General features: G+C 48.2%; 1 protein-coding gene across 1 annotated transcript; it reads right to left on the reverse strand.

Moving 5' to 3' along the window:
- Positions 1–1,282: 1,282 nt before the first annotated feature.
- Positions 1,283–9,873, reverse strand: LOC146890388 (uncharacterized). Its single transcript, XM_087899958.1, has 3 exons — positions 9,702–9,873; positions 3,204–3,632; positions 1,283–1,546 (listed from the first exon to the last, which is right to left on the reverse strand). The coding sequence occupies exons 1-3, from the start codon at positions 9,871–9,873 to the stop codon at positions 1,473–1,475; spliced, it is 675 nt and encodes a 224-aa protein (XP_087756084.1). The 3' UTR covers positions 1,283–1,472.
- Between the last annotated feature and the right edge of the window lie 7,310 nt (positions 9,874–17,183).

Below are 17,183 nucleotides of genomic sequence, written 5' to 3' on the forward strand. Positions count from 1 at the left end.
GGCTTAAACATTTGCACAGAGCTGACAGCTGCAAAGACCAGAGCTGGATTTGGGGACATTTTGCTTTTGTGTACTGCTTGAATCTATGCTGGCTGGAACAGAGCAAGGGAGCCTCAGGCTGAGAGCCTGGCTGGGAAACAGCCTTAGGCATAAACTACCTGAAAACCAGTGCTGGCTAAATTCCAACAGTTTTGATTTAGGGAACTCTTTCAAATTTGCTGTCTCTGGGCTGGAGAGAGGGCTCAGCAGTTATGAGCACTTGCTCTTGCAGAAGAATAGGGTTTGAGTCTCAGCATTCATGTGGTGGCTCTCAACCATCTATAACCCCAGGTCCAGGGAATTCAATGTGGTTGGTGCACATATATACATGCTGGCAAAATGTTTATACACATAGAATAAGAATAAAAAATAAATTAAAATTGCCATCTCCAACTCAAGAATGCTCCTCCAAATATCACTCTTCGAACTGGAATTTGACAAGATTCAATTGGGAAAAGGACACACTAAGGGGCTGAGTGGGAATGGAAATCAAGGGGAAAGTAAGGTAAAAATGTCGCTTCTTTGACATTCTGGCCATCTACACTGCTCTGGAAATGCAGCTTTGGCCCCGTACACCATGATAAAATCCCAGCTCGTGTTCAGACCATTGCAATAACCAGTGTGCGGAGCTTATGCATTTGTTCATATACATATTCACAGTTAAGTGTTGGTAATGAATACAGAAGTGAATGCTTCCTAAGAAAGAGCACAGGTCTGTCTCCAAATAAAGACCCTGAGAATCCCTCCCCCACCCTTCTCTTCCTCCCCTGGCTCTCCCACGAGTAGATAGACCGCCCCACCCATGATGGTGTCTCAGTAGAGGATTAGCGGTCAGGAGCGCTGCCGGACACTGGCTCAGATCTGTAAACAGTGAAGCACTGCAGCATGAAACAAACGTCTTTTTTGCTGCATAAATTTACATAAACCTTTGGAGACCCCTTTGCAAACCTGGGGAGCTTTTTTGCCCTGAAAGGAGACTTAAGTCTATAAAGTGATTAGGGAAAAATTAAGACCCCCCCCCCTCCATGTTAACACTGACTGAAAGAGAAAAGCCATCTGAGCGACTAGGCTGTGTAGGAGCCAGAAACACAAAACGAGGGTGTGGTTCTTACTTCTTTATAGAGAAAAGTCAGTTCAAGGGTACCCTGTTGGAATTCCCACAATACATTGCTAGCCTCTGCATAGGAGACAAACAGTGCAGCACGGCCACCTTTCTATTCAGGACAAACTACAAACTACAAAGGCAGGTGATAAAGTTTACTTTTATTTGGGTGGAGGGGAGATGATGCAGAGACAAATTGAGATTAGTTTCTAGAATATTTTAGAACCAAACGATCTCTCTACCCAGTTTCACGCACACAGGGCGATGTAAACTGTTCCTGACCAGGGAAGGAACACCAGCTCACCCATTCACGTGTGTAATAATGCGGTGTTTAATACACTGCACAAGATTTCACATCCAGCATCTGCCCTCCATGTCTTTGGTGTTTGCTGAATCCTCGGGTGGCTAGAGGTGGAAAAGGGAAGAGAGAAAACATTTTAATGGACCAGCAAAATTAGGGCCCATTGGCCTTTTCAAGAAATAAGACTTTTGCTGACAGATGGTGGCAGAAGCCCTTTAACTAAAATTATTCAAGGTCATCAGAACTTTCTCTTGGGATACAAATGGCCTGCACAAAAGGATGCTGTGCATTTCCTTCTTAAATAAGTTCATACCCAATAGTTACTGGGTGTGAAGATATTTCTGGCAAAGAGCTTATGGTTAGAAACGTCTTGCTAGAATGTTCTGAAAAGACCCAACAGGGTAGTGACCCTTTTCAGGCAGGCATTGACAGCTGGCTGGCAGTGCCCATGAGGGCATTGTTGGAGGTCAGCCAAGGACACTGGCTTTCAGGTGGAGTTCACCAGAGAGGTTGCCACTGACAAGGCAAAGAGAGATATGTTTCCAACCTTTGAGGAGATTTTTTTTTCTAGATTATTTTTTATCGTGAACAGATAAAGCCCCTCTCCTCTTCAAGAAGGCATTAACTTTTCAATGGAGGGGGGAAGGGCGGTGGCGGAAGTAAGTGCACAGAGGACTGGAATTAAATTCCCCAAAAGTCTTTATATCTTAGGACCTAAAGTGAGGATCTCGAGGGGGTCTTCCTTCCTGTGGCGATAGGTAAAAACTCAGCCGCGGGTGCTCAAAATGGTATTTCGGAGAGGTGGACAAGTAGACAAGTATCTCGAATTGTTTACCAGCCTTTGGGATGGGCGACTGCTCTCCCACCGCAGAAACCCCCAGGAGGCCCGAGGGTCCCAGTTTAGGTTGGAGTCAAGTGCGACAAGAGCTTGTGCTTTCTTGGCCTGTGCAGCCCAATTTTCTGGGCAAGATTTGGGATGTAGCTTGCCTGAGATGAGCGGGTAAAAAACGGAGAGCGCCTGGCATTCCTTCTGGACAAGTGTTTTTGTGAGGGAGTGGAGGAGAGAAGCCAAGTGACCAACGTAGAGGAGACGTGATACTGGGGGAGGCGCTGTGGGGATGACATCCCCTGAGGGTGAGCACCGCCAACACTCATTTTCCTCCCACATGGCGGCCAATTGCACGGAGGTTTTGAGCCAAACAAAAACAAAAATGTCCAATAATTCCTAGAAAAGGTGTGTGTGTGTGTGTGTGTGTGTGTGTGTGTGTGTGTGAGAGAGAGAGAGAGAGAGAGAGAGAGAGAGAGAGAGAGAGAGAAGGAGGGAGGGAGAACAGAGGAGAGAATAGAGAGAGAGACAGAGAGACAGAGAGAAAGACAGAGAAAGACACAGAGAGAAAGAAATAGAGAAGAGAGATTTGAAGAGAAAGGAAAGAAAGATAAAGACGAGGGGTAGTAAGGAGAGAGAGAGAGAGAGAGAGAGAGAGAGAGAGAGAGAGAGAGAGAGAGGAGAAAGGAGAGGAAAAACATGGCGCTCGCGAGCTGTATGTGCAAAATCCGCAAGGAATTGCAGTAAATTCCTTTTTGTTTGAAGAAAATTTACAACTTGGTAATAGACCTTTTTATGACCTATTTGCGGTCGTCATTGGCTGCGGCTGGTCATGTGCAGGCGCCGCTCGCCTTCACGGCCTTTTTCCTGATTTCCCAGGCGAATTTGCCCCCGCATTCTGCTTTCCCAGAGCCTCACCCCCTCTTTTTTCTAACCTTTGTCTCTGCAGAGGTGGGCTCCAGTCGCCGACTGCGGGATCGCGGGGTCCGCAGCGGCCTGGGCTCCCGCAGCGACTCCACCGCAGCTCGTCTCAGGCACCGATCGTGGCTGCCTACGGAGCCGGCGGGGAGCCCAGAAGGAGCCCGGGGCGCCGAGCCTCCCGTCGCGGCTCACACTCCTGCGGGGAGTCGCTTGCCTGCTCTGCCGGGGCGACCGCGGCCGCGTGGTTCCCACCCGGTCCCTCCAGCAACATGAGCCCGAACCTGACGCCAAGGGTGCGTGCAGCCCGGCAGCGCCCGATGGATTCCAGTCGCCGCCGGGGCCGACCGCCCGCAGCTCGGCAGCCTCCGGGTAAGAGCCGCCCTCCAGGCGCCCGAGCTGCCCGCGCCACCGCCTCGGGCAATGGGTGCCACTTTGCCGGCGCCCTGTATTACCCAAGAACCCGGGGGTCACACTTTGCGTCTCTCTCCCTAATGCATGTCCCTTGGGGCTCAAGGTGGGGTCCTCTGTACTCTAAAGTGCATAGGGGACTCGTTCATTCCCCCCCCCATCCCTTGGCTTGGAAACCCTCAGATCCGGAGGCCCCCACCCCCACCCCGGAATCCACCCTGGGAGGAAGAGTGTGCAGATGGCTTCAGGAAACCTCAGTTTGGTTGGGGGTTGGGGAGGGTCAATAAAGGTTTCCTATAATACAGAATACTGTGCTTTCGTGGTTTGACGGTGGTCAGGGCTATGATAGGTTAACAGGTGTTTTTCGAGGGTTGGGGCTGGGTGGGGTGGGGGCGGGGTGGATTCTGTGTACTCAGGATGTGTTTCTTGAGTGAGGCCACTTTTTAGGGTTTATAGTTTATTGGGCCTTGTGTATGAAACGACGTTTTAGTCATTTTAAAGCGTTTCTCTAATCCTCGGGGCGGGGTGGGGTGGGGGGAACTGGTAATAACTCAAGCAAGGTTCCTCCTACATCCGATAATGTATCAGGTGAATTTGAACTATTTTATGTCACAAAATGAATGCTTGTTTTGGGATGTAAGAACAGAAAATCTGGTGCAGGTTTTAGGATATACCCAGTAGATATTAGAGCAATGCGAGGCATTTCTCAGTTCAAACATCACGTATGTTTCTCATTTGTCAGAGTCGTGAAAGAGTAGGTTTTTTTTTCTTTCTAAATGCATTATGGTATTTTTTTTTCGCTTATCAATGAACGCCACACAGCAACATTTCTTACTTTGAAACACAACTGAACCAACACACACACACACACAAAACCTTTGCAGAACCTAATGCTGTTTTCTCCAACAATTTTGGATGGTGTTTGACCATGCATTTGGCATCTCCTGTTTTCTATTCCTTCATGAACACGTAGGGGAGCAGCAAAAGCTCAGGCGATCTGCCGCATTGCGCATGAGACCGCACATGGTGGTGGGCTCCAGTCCCCAAAGTGCCTATCGATAGATTAATCCTTATCGTTTGCCCAGATATTCCAGTATAACAGTGTTGGCTGTGCAAGTATTTGTGAACAATAGGTGGTATATCTATAGGAATGTGTTTTTAATAATTAAGAATGGAATCACCCTCCTTTCAAAATGGAGGGCTAGTTGATGCCTGCAGAATTGTCCTGGGTCAGTGACTCTGAGTGCTCAGTCTAGAGTCGGATTTTTTTTTAAATTTAGAGTAGCTGCATCTTATAAGCAGTTTCCCATCACACAATGATGACATTGAAATGATTCTCTGGTAGACAGAAGAAGCAGTCCCTTTTGGAAAGCCAGATCTTTGAGTGGGTATAGGCCCTGTAGCAAGGTCAGTTGAAGCTGGGTGGGGCTGAGGGGGAAGACTGGACATTCTGAGACCGGGTGCGGCTGGAGGTGAACTGGATGTTCTGCTGGTCAAGTTGTAGGTTTGGGGTTTCAACTGCTTTTTCCTGGGTTTGGAGGTCCAGTCTGCTGCAGTGGCAGAGATGGTCGTGATTTCACAGAGGAAGGTGACGCCATGTGCAGATATGGAGGACCCAGGCAGTCTTTGTAAGCTTCATGGTAGCATTGAAAGCTTATTGGGAAGGAGTGGTTGATTGCATCTTGAGAAATGAATATTTGGCAAGTCGCACATTTTCTCTCCCAAAGTGTAAGAGGCCATTGCCACCAGAGCTGCTTTCATTGTTTCTGTGAACCTAACAACAAAAAAAAAAAAGAAAGAAAGAAAGAAAGAAAAAAGAAAAGAAAGAAAATGGAAAGGAAAAGAAACGAAATTTTTAAAAATGTTTAGAGGTTTGTGGGCACAGTTCCCAGTGTCTTGGGTCCAAACCTCTATTTATAGACTTGGGAGCCAACGTCCTGACCTTGGTGTCCTTGATGTGGACGGGAGCTGGGAGTCAGTCTCTGGGAGAACCACGTAAAAGAGAGAGGCTGGCTATCACAAATGTAGCCAAGAATAAGGGCTAAAAGCTAAGCGTGTTTTTCCTGTTATATCTTTTTTTACAAATACGTATATTTCTGCCAGAATTCTGTTCTCTGAGCCTGAGAGGCAGGGAAACCCGAACAAAGACAGTATTTCACCCTGGGCTGGCAGGCAGCTGTTAGAGGTATTTACGGCCTTGTCGCAGTGCAGCGGCCAGTGAGGGTATGTGGGGGGCACAGGAAGCTGTGGAGAAGCAACCAGGAACTCGGAATTCCGATTTAAATCCAATTTAGGTGCATTTTTTCGGAAATGATGAAAATAGATACCATTGTTTCAAAGGAAAGTATCCCCTAGACTTGATAGATTTGCAAAACTAAAGAAGAAATTATGCTCTCTAAACGCAGGGTGGGGTGACACCCCCCCCCCCCGCTGATAGAAAACTCAGGACTCAGGGGAAGCTGTACCCCAGATGTGAAAATTCTGACCCGAAAGAACGATGAGAGTGTTCATGAACAACATGGAGATTTTGCTGATTTGACAAAACTGGACCAGCAAACTTAGAAAGGTTAGTTGAGGCGTTAATTCAAATTTTTCCTGAAAAAGAAAACTACATTGTCTGCCTCTGCAGAAAGGATAGGATTTCCAAGTGCCTCTGCAGCCAGGTGCTGGAGTCCTGTGCGATGCAGTCCAGGGTACTGTGCTTGACAGGCATTGCTCAGAGCCTCTGCAGTGCGGCGCTGCGCACGCCCAGCGCATGTGCAGTGAAATAGCCCAGCCCAGAGATTGAACCAGCACAGATGGGGGGAGGGGGCAAAGGGAAGAGATAACCAGATCTCTTACTCCTCCCTCAGGATTTGCTGCTCATCTTTTCTTCCAGCCTTTTTTCTAAAGAGAGTCGCTAACTTTACGACTTTTTACGCTAACTTGACCACAATTGCTTTAGATCTAGAGCTAGACTTACCACCCCACCCAAATTTGTCTGTATTGTCTGTAGCTGTTAGAAACAGCTTACGAATATGAGCTAATAGTAAGTAGATTTTCCCCCCTGGTACGCATGCACACCACACCACACACACACACACACACACACACACACACACACACACACACACACACACACACACACGGGACCCTTGGAAATACACAGATTTTTCTCAGACTGGTGCAGCCTGTTCTGGGAAAAGGCCTTTCTTCCTGGAGCCTGTTCAAACTACCAAACCATCCCTGGATCTCGTTTTGCCAGCCAGCACAGGGCGTCCTAAGGCTCAGGCAGGCTCAGCAAAGAGCAATCAAGTAAATAAATAAGTAAACAAACAAATGGCCAAACTGGAAGGATTTTCCTCCCTGTCACGCTTCTGGAAGGATTTTCCTCCCTTGTCACGCACAAGCTTATTGTCTGAGCTGGGGGTAGGACGGTGAGAAGTAGCTTCGAGGACTTCTGGGCTTCTTTCTGCCTCTCCAATGGACGTGGCAGGACCAATCTCTGATGCCGGGAGACCTCAGCCCCAGAAAAGAAGTGCCTGGCTTTGGGTTTTCAGGGCTGGTGGTGTCCCTGGTCGGCTATCTGGAGCTTTGTCCAGGAGGAGGCGCTGTAGGACAAGCGGCTCGCTGGCTTCGCGGTGCGGCAGATGCCCTGGGCGGGAGGGGAAGGGGAGGACACAAGAGCCACCCCTTCCTCTACTCCGCCCTCCACTTGAGCTCGCACAGCGTGAATAGCATCAGACAAGGCTGGGTGGTGTGGTCACTTATCCTCTAGCTGCCCGCAGCAAAGACAGCTCTTAGGTTCTTGGGGTGAGCCTAAAGTCTGATTCTGGGGTGAAAGGCCACGTTGTTTCCCTTGCCTACCCAGAGAGGGCGTGATTTGCGGTTCTCTAGGGACAGGCGGCTAGGATCTTAGAGCAAGCTGTTCCTAAACCACAGGACCCAGTGAGATGCCTCACCCGCCACACAGCCTCCGTCCCTGTCCCTGCCTTTCACTGTGCCCCAAATCCTGGTACCCAGGACGGACAGTTTGAGAAAGTACAGTATGAATGGAAACCCCTTTTTAGCAAGGCAACTGATCTCCCCCTGCTTATTTAGAACAGGGCCTGGGCCCTGTGACTCTGAAAGCCTGGGGAAATCCCACCATGCAGTTCACAGCTTGAGAATCAGGCAGATGCACAGGGCTACTGTCCTGGAAACCACAGCCCCACCATCATGCCCACTCCAGGCCTGCTGTGTGCTTTGCTGGCTGGTCCTCCTCCAAGGGCGACACCAACTTCAACTCCTCCTGACTCACTCACTGATCCTTTGTTGTCCCCTCCAGCCTCCTGCAATGTCCCCCTCCTCACTACTCCAAGGCAATGATTCTCAGCAAAGGCTCTGCTCCCAAATGTCTACATAAATTAGGTTTTTAGGTTCCCCCAAAACACACTGAATTCCAATGTCAATATGGGGTGTTTGGGCATCCTGAAAACATTCTCCCCAAAGCAATAAGGAGGATGTGTACTTAGGCTTGCGAGCCATGGGTCAAGAGTCTCTTTATTCTCCTGCTTCCTTCTCTAAGTGTACACTGTACATTCCCAGAGCCCCTGGAGCTACAATCATGACTGTCTGGTTTGGTTTGTTTTTATGTTACTACACTAGAGCTGAGCAATTTCTTCTACTTTATGGATGAATTACAGGGTCTGTGGATTCCTCACTTTGGACTTGGAGGGCTCAAAGAGAGCAGTTTTGAAGCTGAGTTCAGTTTACCTGGGTTAAATCCCAACTCTACCAAGTACTTGCTGGGTGACTTAAGTGAATCTTAACTTAACCAAATCTCTAAGCCAGTTTCTTCCTTTGAGAGAAGGAACAATAACAGTATCATTAAGGGTTCTTCTGAGAATTTTGCTTTTTTAAAGACGGGATCTCATTATGTTAGCAGACTGCCCTTGGGCTTAAGGCAGTCCTTCTGTCCCTGTCTCCTGGGTGCCACGGCTGCAGGCATGAGCCTACCACGTCTGTCTTCATTTTTACTTCTCTGTTATTGCTGCATTGAGCTCTCTATTGGCTGCATTAACTATGCTTATTAGCTAAGTAGTTAAAATGATGCTTTGACACATAAAAATTGAACCCTTGATCTTTGCTATTATCGGTCCTGCTTTCTCTGAAGTAACCTCGGCTTTTCCAGTCAACCAAAAGAGATAAACTGGTCCTACTCACGAAAGCCTTGAATTCTAGAGAGAATGGAAGAGACCTGAACTGGACATAATGGTGCATGCCTATAGTCCCAGTACTAAGGAAACTGAAGTAGAAGGATGAGCATTTGAGTCTGAGGCCAGCTTGTCTTCATTTGGAGTTCAAGCCCAGGCTAGTCTACTTGGCAAGTCCCTATCTCAACAAAACAAAACAACAACAACAAAAAAATCAAATAAATCTTGGCCAGGTCTCAACTGCAATGACCTCTTGGGTCTCAATGTCTAGTACCTACACATATCAGGGTTCCACCCAGGAGGAAAGAACCCTTGGCTCACACTCCCAGAGGTACATTTTGAACTTCTCAGGAGGGTTTGCAGTCTCTCCTGAGCTCACTGCCAGCTTCTTCAGTCCTTTCTAGAGCCATGCTGTCCTATGTCAGTTGTGCCTACTCAGATGGTCTTTCTGTCTTTCTTCTACAGCTCTGAGGCATTCTAATCTCCTGAAATGAGAATGAGATGCAGCAGGAAAACAAAAACCAGGCCCCTCTCGCTGCATTAATCTACCTGTGTCTTGTGACTTAGGCATTAGGGCTATGGCTAAATCTGAAGTCCACCTTGGGCCAGAGTAATAACAAGGTCTGTTTCAGGAAGGACTTAGTCTCCTAATTTTCAAAGGCCTTTCCAGTTCTTTGAAACAAACAAGCAAGCATTTTGGAGACAGGGTCCTGTTATAAAGTTCAAACATGCCACAAATTCAGTTGTCCTGCCTCAGCCTCCCAAATGCTAGCATTGATTATAGGTGTGTGCCACTGGGCCTGGCTGAGATTCTTCCTGTTTATAAAGAATTTCATAAACACACTTCAGGTTATAACCCATACACATGTTCATACTCCCCGAGAACAGGTTCCTACCTCTTTAGCTCTAACTTCCATGGCTCTTGCCTACAGATCTTTTTCCCGCCACCCTTTTTCAAGTTACTTCTCTTGACTATGCCAAGAATTGGAGTTAGATTATCTCCAGAAAGATACAGAGTTTCTTCTGCATCCAGCTGTGCCATGTAAAGTTCTGCCCAGAGCCTCAGGGGGCAGCATGGCCAGTCATCCAATTCCCTTACCATCTTAGCTAGTTCTCTCGAGCACCTAAATACCCTTCTTGGAGCCACTGGCATCTTTTCTAGCCTCTGACCCCAAGTCAGACCTTCTGCTCCCAGGTTGTTTTCTAGACTGAGAGGTTCCTATCTCCTATTGAGGGCCTTTCCTTTTGGATCATCTCTTCCTTACAGAGGACCCTAAAGCAGTAAAGTCATGGAGGAGAGAGGAACTTCAGCGGCATAGTGCCAGGAGGACAGAATCATATTTCTCACTTGCTTAGGAATTCCTGCAAGGCTCTTCTCTGGCTCTATGCCTAGCCTGTGTCCTCAAGCACAAGTCCTGGGCAGACTCCTTACACCATGTGTCTTTGGCTAGGAAATTCACCCAAAGCCTTACCACTTTTATCCCCATTTTCCCATATGTTTAGTTTGAAAGCTCACATCTTCTCTAGGCAATAGGCCTCTTAGGAGACATTAGCATGGTTTTCTTTAGGGTGTGCTGAAGGCTGGCCTGCAGTATACTTGAAATATCTGGAACCCCTTCTCTCTCACCATCCTGGAGCAGCTCAACTGCATTGAAGAAGACTTACAGGAGACCCTATATCATGGAAGCCCACCAGGCAGAAATTCTGAGAATTGGCTCTTTCTGGCTATATGAGATAAAGCAATACCCTGGGCCCTAGTTTACTGGAAACTAATTCCTTACAGTTTTGTTTTGAATGTTTGTTTGTTTGTTTTCCAAAGCAGGATTTCTCTGGGTAGCCCTGGTCATCCTGGAACTCACTTTGTAGATCAGGCTAGCCTCGAACTCAAGAGATTTGCTTGATTCTGCCTCCTGAGTGCTGGGATTGAAGGCATGTGCCACCAACTACTGCCTCTTTGTTCCTTTCCTGTTTGATTACCACTACTACCAACATTGAAAATCCTTAGCGAACAGGACGCTGCCTGTTTGAGCCCTTGCCTGGCCTTCCCAAATCCCTGCTAGGGATTTCAGTTGGGGGGGGGGGGGTGAAGAAACCCTGGGGAACCTGAAACAGGTTGGTACACAGGCTCAGCTTTCCCTGCCGTTGCTCACTTTCTCTCGCCAGATTCCCACCCTCTCTTTCATTCACAAATCCTAGGACCCTGGAGGTGGGATGGAATAACAAAGAAAGAGCCGAGCAGGACACGCACACTTCCTCCTTAATCATTTTGCCTGTGAACTCTCAGATCAGAAAACAAAGATGTCTGTCTCAATGTATTTCTCCCCCCGCCATTTTCTTATGTGGGGGGGGGGCTTTTCCTGTTACTCTCCTCTTTATCCAGAGTAGGCCGTGTCTCCCCGTGTCACCTACAGTGACATTTGTAAGTACATCTCAGACACCATCCATCATCATCTTTCATAAAAAAAAAGCCTCTCCTGATGCCCAGCGAGATACCAGGCACTGTATGTCCTTCCACAGGTCATTTCTCAAGACCTGTCTTCACCCCACTTCCTTACAAAAGACCTGGAAAGCACCTACCCTTTCATTAATCTTAACCTAAAACTCAAAGCTTTTCTCGACTGCCCCAATGTTAATTATCTCTTCTAGGTGATTAACAAGGATTTATTTCAAAGCTGCTCTTCAAAAACTAGTTTCTGAAGGGTTACCTCTACTTTAAAAATATGCCACCAGTTGTGGGGGAAAATATCAAAAAACCAAAACCAACCAAGCAAAAAAAGTCACAAGAGTCTCTTCACATGGCTGATGGGATTTTTTTTTAAAAGGAGAAACGAATACCCTGGTGTCTGGACTAGCAGCCCCCTGTTTTCTGGCTAGTGGGAGTCAAGTCAGAAAGTGAGTTTGGAACTGCACATAGAGTGGCTGGAAATTAGCATGCAAAGAACTGTGTGTAGAGACTCTCTACTCTGGGCTGTGCAGCTTTCGGATGGGAGCCGTTGTGACTGTGTTGGATTTAGAAAGCATAGCTCTGTGTGTGCTCTACAAATCTATGCAGCGATTCATTATTTTATCAGAACAGAAAATAATCACATTTTCACAAGGATGGTGGCACTTCTGGAAGGCCGCTGAAGGGTGCTGGGGCCCAATTCTCTTCTTTGTGCCGCCTCCTGGGAGTTGAGGGAAATTTCCTCCATCCCCCTACTCCTGTCTCTCCTGTCTCCCACATTCTCCTGTGGCATGCCCAGCCTAGATTCCTCAGTAGGATAGACATTTCTTTCTTTCTCAGGCTCTCCCTGTGATGGGGGCAGCAGTGGGGAGGAGCTACTGAAGAGCCTTCTCAGAGGTGGGCCTTCAGGGTCCCTTGAGCCCGGCATTGAGTGATTCTTGGGGCACACCACAGGGGATTGTGCACTTCTGACTTCCTGGGCTCAGGTTCTTTAAGGGCCTCCTGTGCTTCCTCACACCCCGGCCTTTCACACCAGGACTGTTTTATGGTTTTATAACCTTCTTTAGAGCCTAACTTGCCAGGGTCCGATGGGGGCTAGTCTCCATTTTCTCACTTCACCAAACCCTAAGTCTTGCTGTTTTAAGCAGTTTGGTCACTTGCAAAGGTCTCTCTTTCAGATCTAAGCAAATTATAAAAACCTCTCTAGGCATGTGGCTATCTTCAACTTTCCCCAAGCCCCATCCACAACAATACAGAGGAAACTAAGTGTTAATCCCAGCTGGCTGTCCACCCCCAGGCCACCCAATCTCTCCCTGGCCACTCTTTCTCTATTGAAACTTGAGCAAAATCTCAAATAATTTCCAACTTATGTGATCAGCAAGTGAGGAGTAAGTAGCCTTTGGCTTTCCTATTTATCACATCTAATGCTAGAAAATGATTGAAATAAAGGAGTTGATGGTACTCACAGCGAATGCAGCCCAAGAGTCATAAGACATGCCCACCAACCAGCCTTTTCCAAATAGCACTATCCCCCAATTTAAACAGCCTTCTCTGAAAAGATGCAAGCTGAAAAGCCTAGGGTATTGATATGACTATGACCTCCCTTGCATTCTGGATATTTGGAACTATTTAAATCCAAGGGAACAGTTGCAGGGAACCTTTATTTAGTGAATAAAAGTTTAAAGCCAAAGGTTATTTATGGTTCTGCAGGGAAGGGACCTGAGTGGCTATTTACAAGCACGTGATTCCAATAAACTTTGTTTTATGGCTTGAGAGTTGACAAGCCAAAATATAATTCCCACCATAAATTAGGTTAAGAGCGTACAAGTGCAGATGCTTCGTTCCTGGAGCAGCGATAGGAAAGTGAGAGGCTCCAGCCAGTGCCGTGCTCAGAAGAAGACAGCCCTACTTGCAGCTACCCTACCCACGGGAAAGGAAAAAGAGTAAGTCACTTAGCACCTTTTCCACAATAATTGGGGTGGAGGGGGTGTTCTGAGCCTGGCCTTCTCTGCCTGAGGAAAAAGCCTATCAAAAAGTTATTTCTAATTTTACCCTAAATCTACTTTAATAAATAGAATGGGGATCTTGGATTCCTCCCTCCCGCTTTGTATACCTGGGAAGTTAGAAATTGGGGGAACTTCGAGCCCAAAAGCAGGACCTACACTCTTCATGCTGTAGTGAACTGCTTCAAAAGTAGAATAAAACAATCATAGTTAGGGGTGCGGAGAGGGAGGGGATAAGTGTGGAGAGAGAGAGAGAGAGAGAGAGAGAGAGAGAGAGAGAGAGAGCTCTGTGATATCTCAGAGCTCATTGCTTGCTGTTCCCAGAGGAATAAAAACTTGAAGATGAGCATCAGGGCCTGGGGGGAACCACGGTCCTGGGGATGGCTTTGTGGGTCCTCCTGTATCAAAGTTAGAGAATTAGTATAAACTAGGACTAGATCAGAGGCCAGACCATTCCTTTGAGGTCTAGATCAGTTACCTTTATAACCACACCGATTTTCCTTTCTAGCTGTCCTCTGGGTCCTTCTCCTCATTTCCCCTCGGAAGGAAATGACTCTGGCTGGAAGGGAGGCATGGAAAAGCATACCCCAGCCACGCCTGCTCCTTCTGTGATGAAGGCTTGTAGGCTGGGATGGGAATTGCTGTTTGGGATTGAGGAATTCAAAACCAACTTGAAACTGAAGAAGAAAGAAAGAAAGAAAGAAAGAAAGGAAGGAAGGAAGGAAGGAAGGAAGGAAGGAAGGAAGGAAGAAAGAAAGAAAGAAAGAAAGAAAGAAAGAAAGGAAGGAAGAAAGAGGACTGAACTGGTCCCAGAGGGAGCAGACATGGAATTGGGGTCGGGACAGCTAGAATATCTGCTGCCTTCCCACTGGACCCGGGCATCACCAGCCTGCAGCAGGAAGAGATGCACCAAGGCCCATTTTCTCCGACTTCCTATTTCCCAGCTGGGGAAACCTTGCCCCCAGCGCTCTGAGTCAGGCCATATAACCATTAGGGTTTTGCCCAAGGGTACATAAAGTGGGGGAGGTGACCAGGGCAGACTCTTATACTCCCAGGGTCTGCCTTTGAGGATGCCATCCGTCTGCGGGGAATTTTGAGCAGCTCCTGAAGGTGGCCACCCAAAGCAAGGAGTTCTAGGTATTAGTGAAATGTCTGGGCCTTGTCACTTTTCTGCATGTCATCTACTTCTGCGTTATTATCCGGTGGAATTTGAGTGACCCCGTTTTCATTGCAACAGGTTCCGGAGCACAAGGGGGAACCAGGGAGAGCCACTGTAAGTACCTTCCCTTTTTTTCCCTGAGTAACGAAAGGGTAATGCTAAAGGTGGTGGTCGTGGTCTAAGGTCCGCCCCAGCAGGGATGGGAGGGTGGCAGAGCTGTGCTGCCCCCACCTCCAGGCAGAATGACCTGGAGAGCTCTTGTGGGGGGAAGGGAACGCTCCAGGTTGAGTCTTTAGGAAACACTTCTGGGGCCTAGTTCACAGTCACCTGCCCAAGTAAACGCACCGCGGGAGCCTGTCCTGGTCTTCTTGGACCTCCTTGGACCTTCTTGGACCTTCCAGGCCTTCCCGGGGCTTTGAAGGCTTGCACAGGTGCAGCGGTCTTGCAGCTAATTAGTAGTCTACCCTCTCAAGAAAGTGCTGGGAGCATCCTCCTCAGCTGCTGAAATTGACACTGTAAACACCAGGCACCGGGTTCCCTCCTGCCGTCCAACCTAAATTAAGCCTGCCCAGTCTAACTCAGCTTTTTCTTGCTGTATATGTAATGTATATGTTTACATTTTTAAAATCGATGTATTGCAAACAGAAACAAACGTGTAACCCTTGATGACCTTGGGTGTGTTGAGTTGCTGCTTGGGTGGGGGGGAGCTGCCTGGTCCGAGCTTAGGTCGGCATTCCTCTCCTGTCTCTTCCGGGTCTCAGCTCCAGCGGCGGCGTGGGTTCAAGGTTTGGGGTAGCTGCTGAACAAGAAGACTACTTGCTTTCTCTTTCACCTCTGCTTCTCCTTAGCTGCAGTTGAAGAATTTCTGCTCCAGAGTCCGGTGGAATTGGGTGGGGTCAGGAGCAGGGACTCCAGCTCTTTGGCTCTGAAGTTTGAATCTGGGAATGCTGGGACACCTTCAGGAGAACCTTCTCATTAGGACGGTGGTAACAGAAGGGAGGCAAGGAAATAGCAGTGGCTTGTCGCTCCCTGCAAACCCCAAGTGGTTTTATCTTATTGGAAGTGTGGATTGGCAAGGGCCACAGGGACCAGACATCCTCCCTTTCCTATGAGACGTCTTCCCTTCAGGGTCAGAGAAGCTGGGACTGGGCTCAGGGCCAGATTGCTTTGCTGGGTCCCTGGTGAGGCTGAGATTCCCCCAGCCTGTAGTCTCCTCCATGAAACAGGCCTGCACACAGTGGACCTGGCTCTAGGCTCCATGATAAGAATCTGGGATCCCCAGACTTTCCTTGGTCACCCCTTCCCTTCCTGACACCCTTGGCTGTGGGTGCTTATCTCTACTGTGGCTGCTTGCTTGCCAACCCGAATCTGGCGCCTTGTAGCTGCGCAGAGCACAAAAAAACGCCGGAGAGATCAAAAGCATTTGTATGGGCAGTTGAGTGGGAGGTGAATATTTAACGCTTTTGTTCATCAATAACTTGTTGGCTTTGACCTGTCTGAACAAGTCAAGCAATAAGGTGAAATGCAGGTCACAATGTCTAACAAATATGAAAATGTGTATACTCATCTTGGTCCCAACTCAACCCATCAGGCTTCCCCAATTTGTCTGGATAAAGCTTAGGTAGGCCCAGGATCCCCAGGAAAGCCATGGGTGAAAGGGCTTGACATCTGCGGAAACTGGGGTGTGGATGTCTTTAAACAGATAGGTCCTAGTCCTTTTTAGAATTGGCACCCAGGAAACCCCTTCAAAACAGTCAAAACGGTGCAAGTGAAAGAAGGGGTGGGGGCTTGAGGAAGAGCGAATTGCAGAGTAAAAGTGAGCACCCAATTTTGCCAGCTTTGGTGAAGGGAGTCCCCCTGCCCCATCCCATCAAACTAAGGCCAGGCTTGAGAGTGATTTTTGAATTACTGGGGAAGGAATCAAAACAATATCTAGAAATGTGAACATCTCCAGCCTACTATCAGGCATCCAAAAAACTCGGCTCAAACCAGGGCATCCCTCTGCCCCTGAAATCAGCCCAGCCCCAGAGTGCATCTGGGCTCTTGATACCCTGAATTGAGGGGCAAGCCCAAGACAGCGGAGGCGCTGGGGCGGCGAAATTCGTGAACTTTTGTACTCTTCTGTGCTGCTGTCGGCAAAGCAAAAATAATGAAACTTTGTGATATGTTTGTAAATGATTTCGAATGACCCCTCGCCCTGCCCTTCACCATTAGCGCGACGGTCTCAGCCCAGGGCGACTCGGTGGCCGCAAACAGTGCCTGCCTCGGGGTCTGCAGCAGCAGCAGCAGCAGCAGCAGCAGCAGCAGCAGCAGCAGCAGCAGCAGCAGCGGCGGGATCCGAAAGTCCAGCGGGGCTGAGGGCCCAGGAAGGTAAATGCTTGAATTCTGGCAGGACTAGCTGTGACCAAAAACCTGGCTCAGGAATTGGTGGAGAATATCCCCGTTTGCCTTTTTCAAAACTCCCTGCCGCTGAGGGCCTTTGCTTCGTTTTGGGAAATACCACTTGATAAGGGGGCGGGAGATTTGGGTTCTGGAAGGGGGCAATAAAGCCTCTATCTCTGGGGTGAAAGAAAATTCCCTCTTTTTTTTTTTTTCTTTTCTATCTTTAAGAAGCAGCTCTTGGTTGCTCAGCTGCTCCGTAGCCCTGATCAAAGCAACAGAATAATGGGACTCATTGCTGCAAATTGTCTCCGGAGCCTACCTGAACTGTCTCTGAAAACCGGGCTTGAGGAGTTCCTGGTGGCTGAGCTGAAGAGATCTAGGCTGGCGGCTGCCTGAGTGTCTGCTCTGGGTAGGACCCGAGGTTG

Source organism: Myodes glareolus, chromosome 21 (genome assembly GCF_982192425.1).
Source record: "Myodes glareolus chromosome 21, mMyoGla1.1, whole genome shotgun sequence".
Classification (NCBI taxonomy): domain Eukaryota; kingdom Metazoa; phylum Chordata; class Mammalia; order Rodentia; family Cricetidae; genus Myodes; species Myodes glareolus.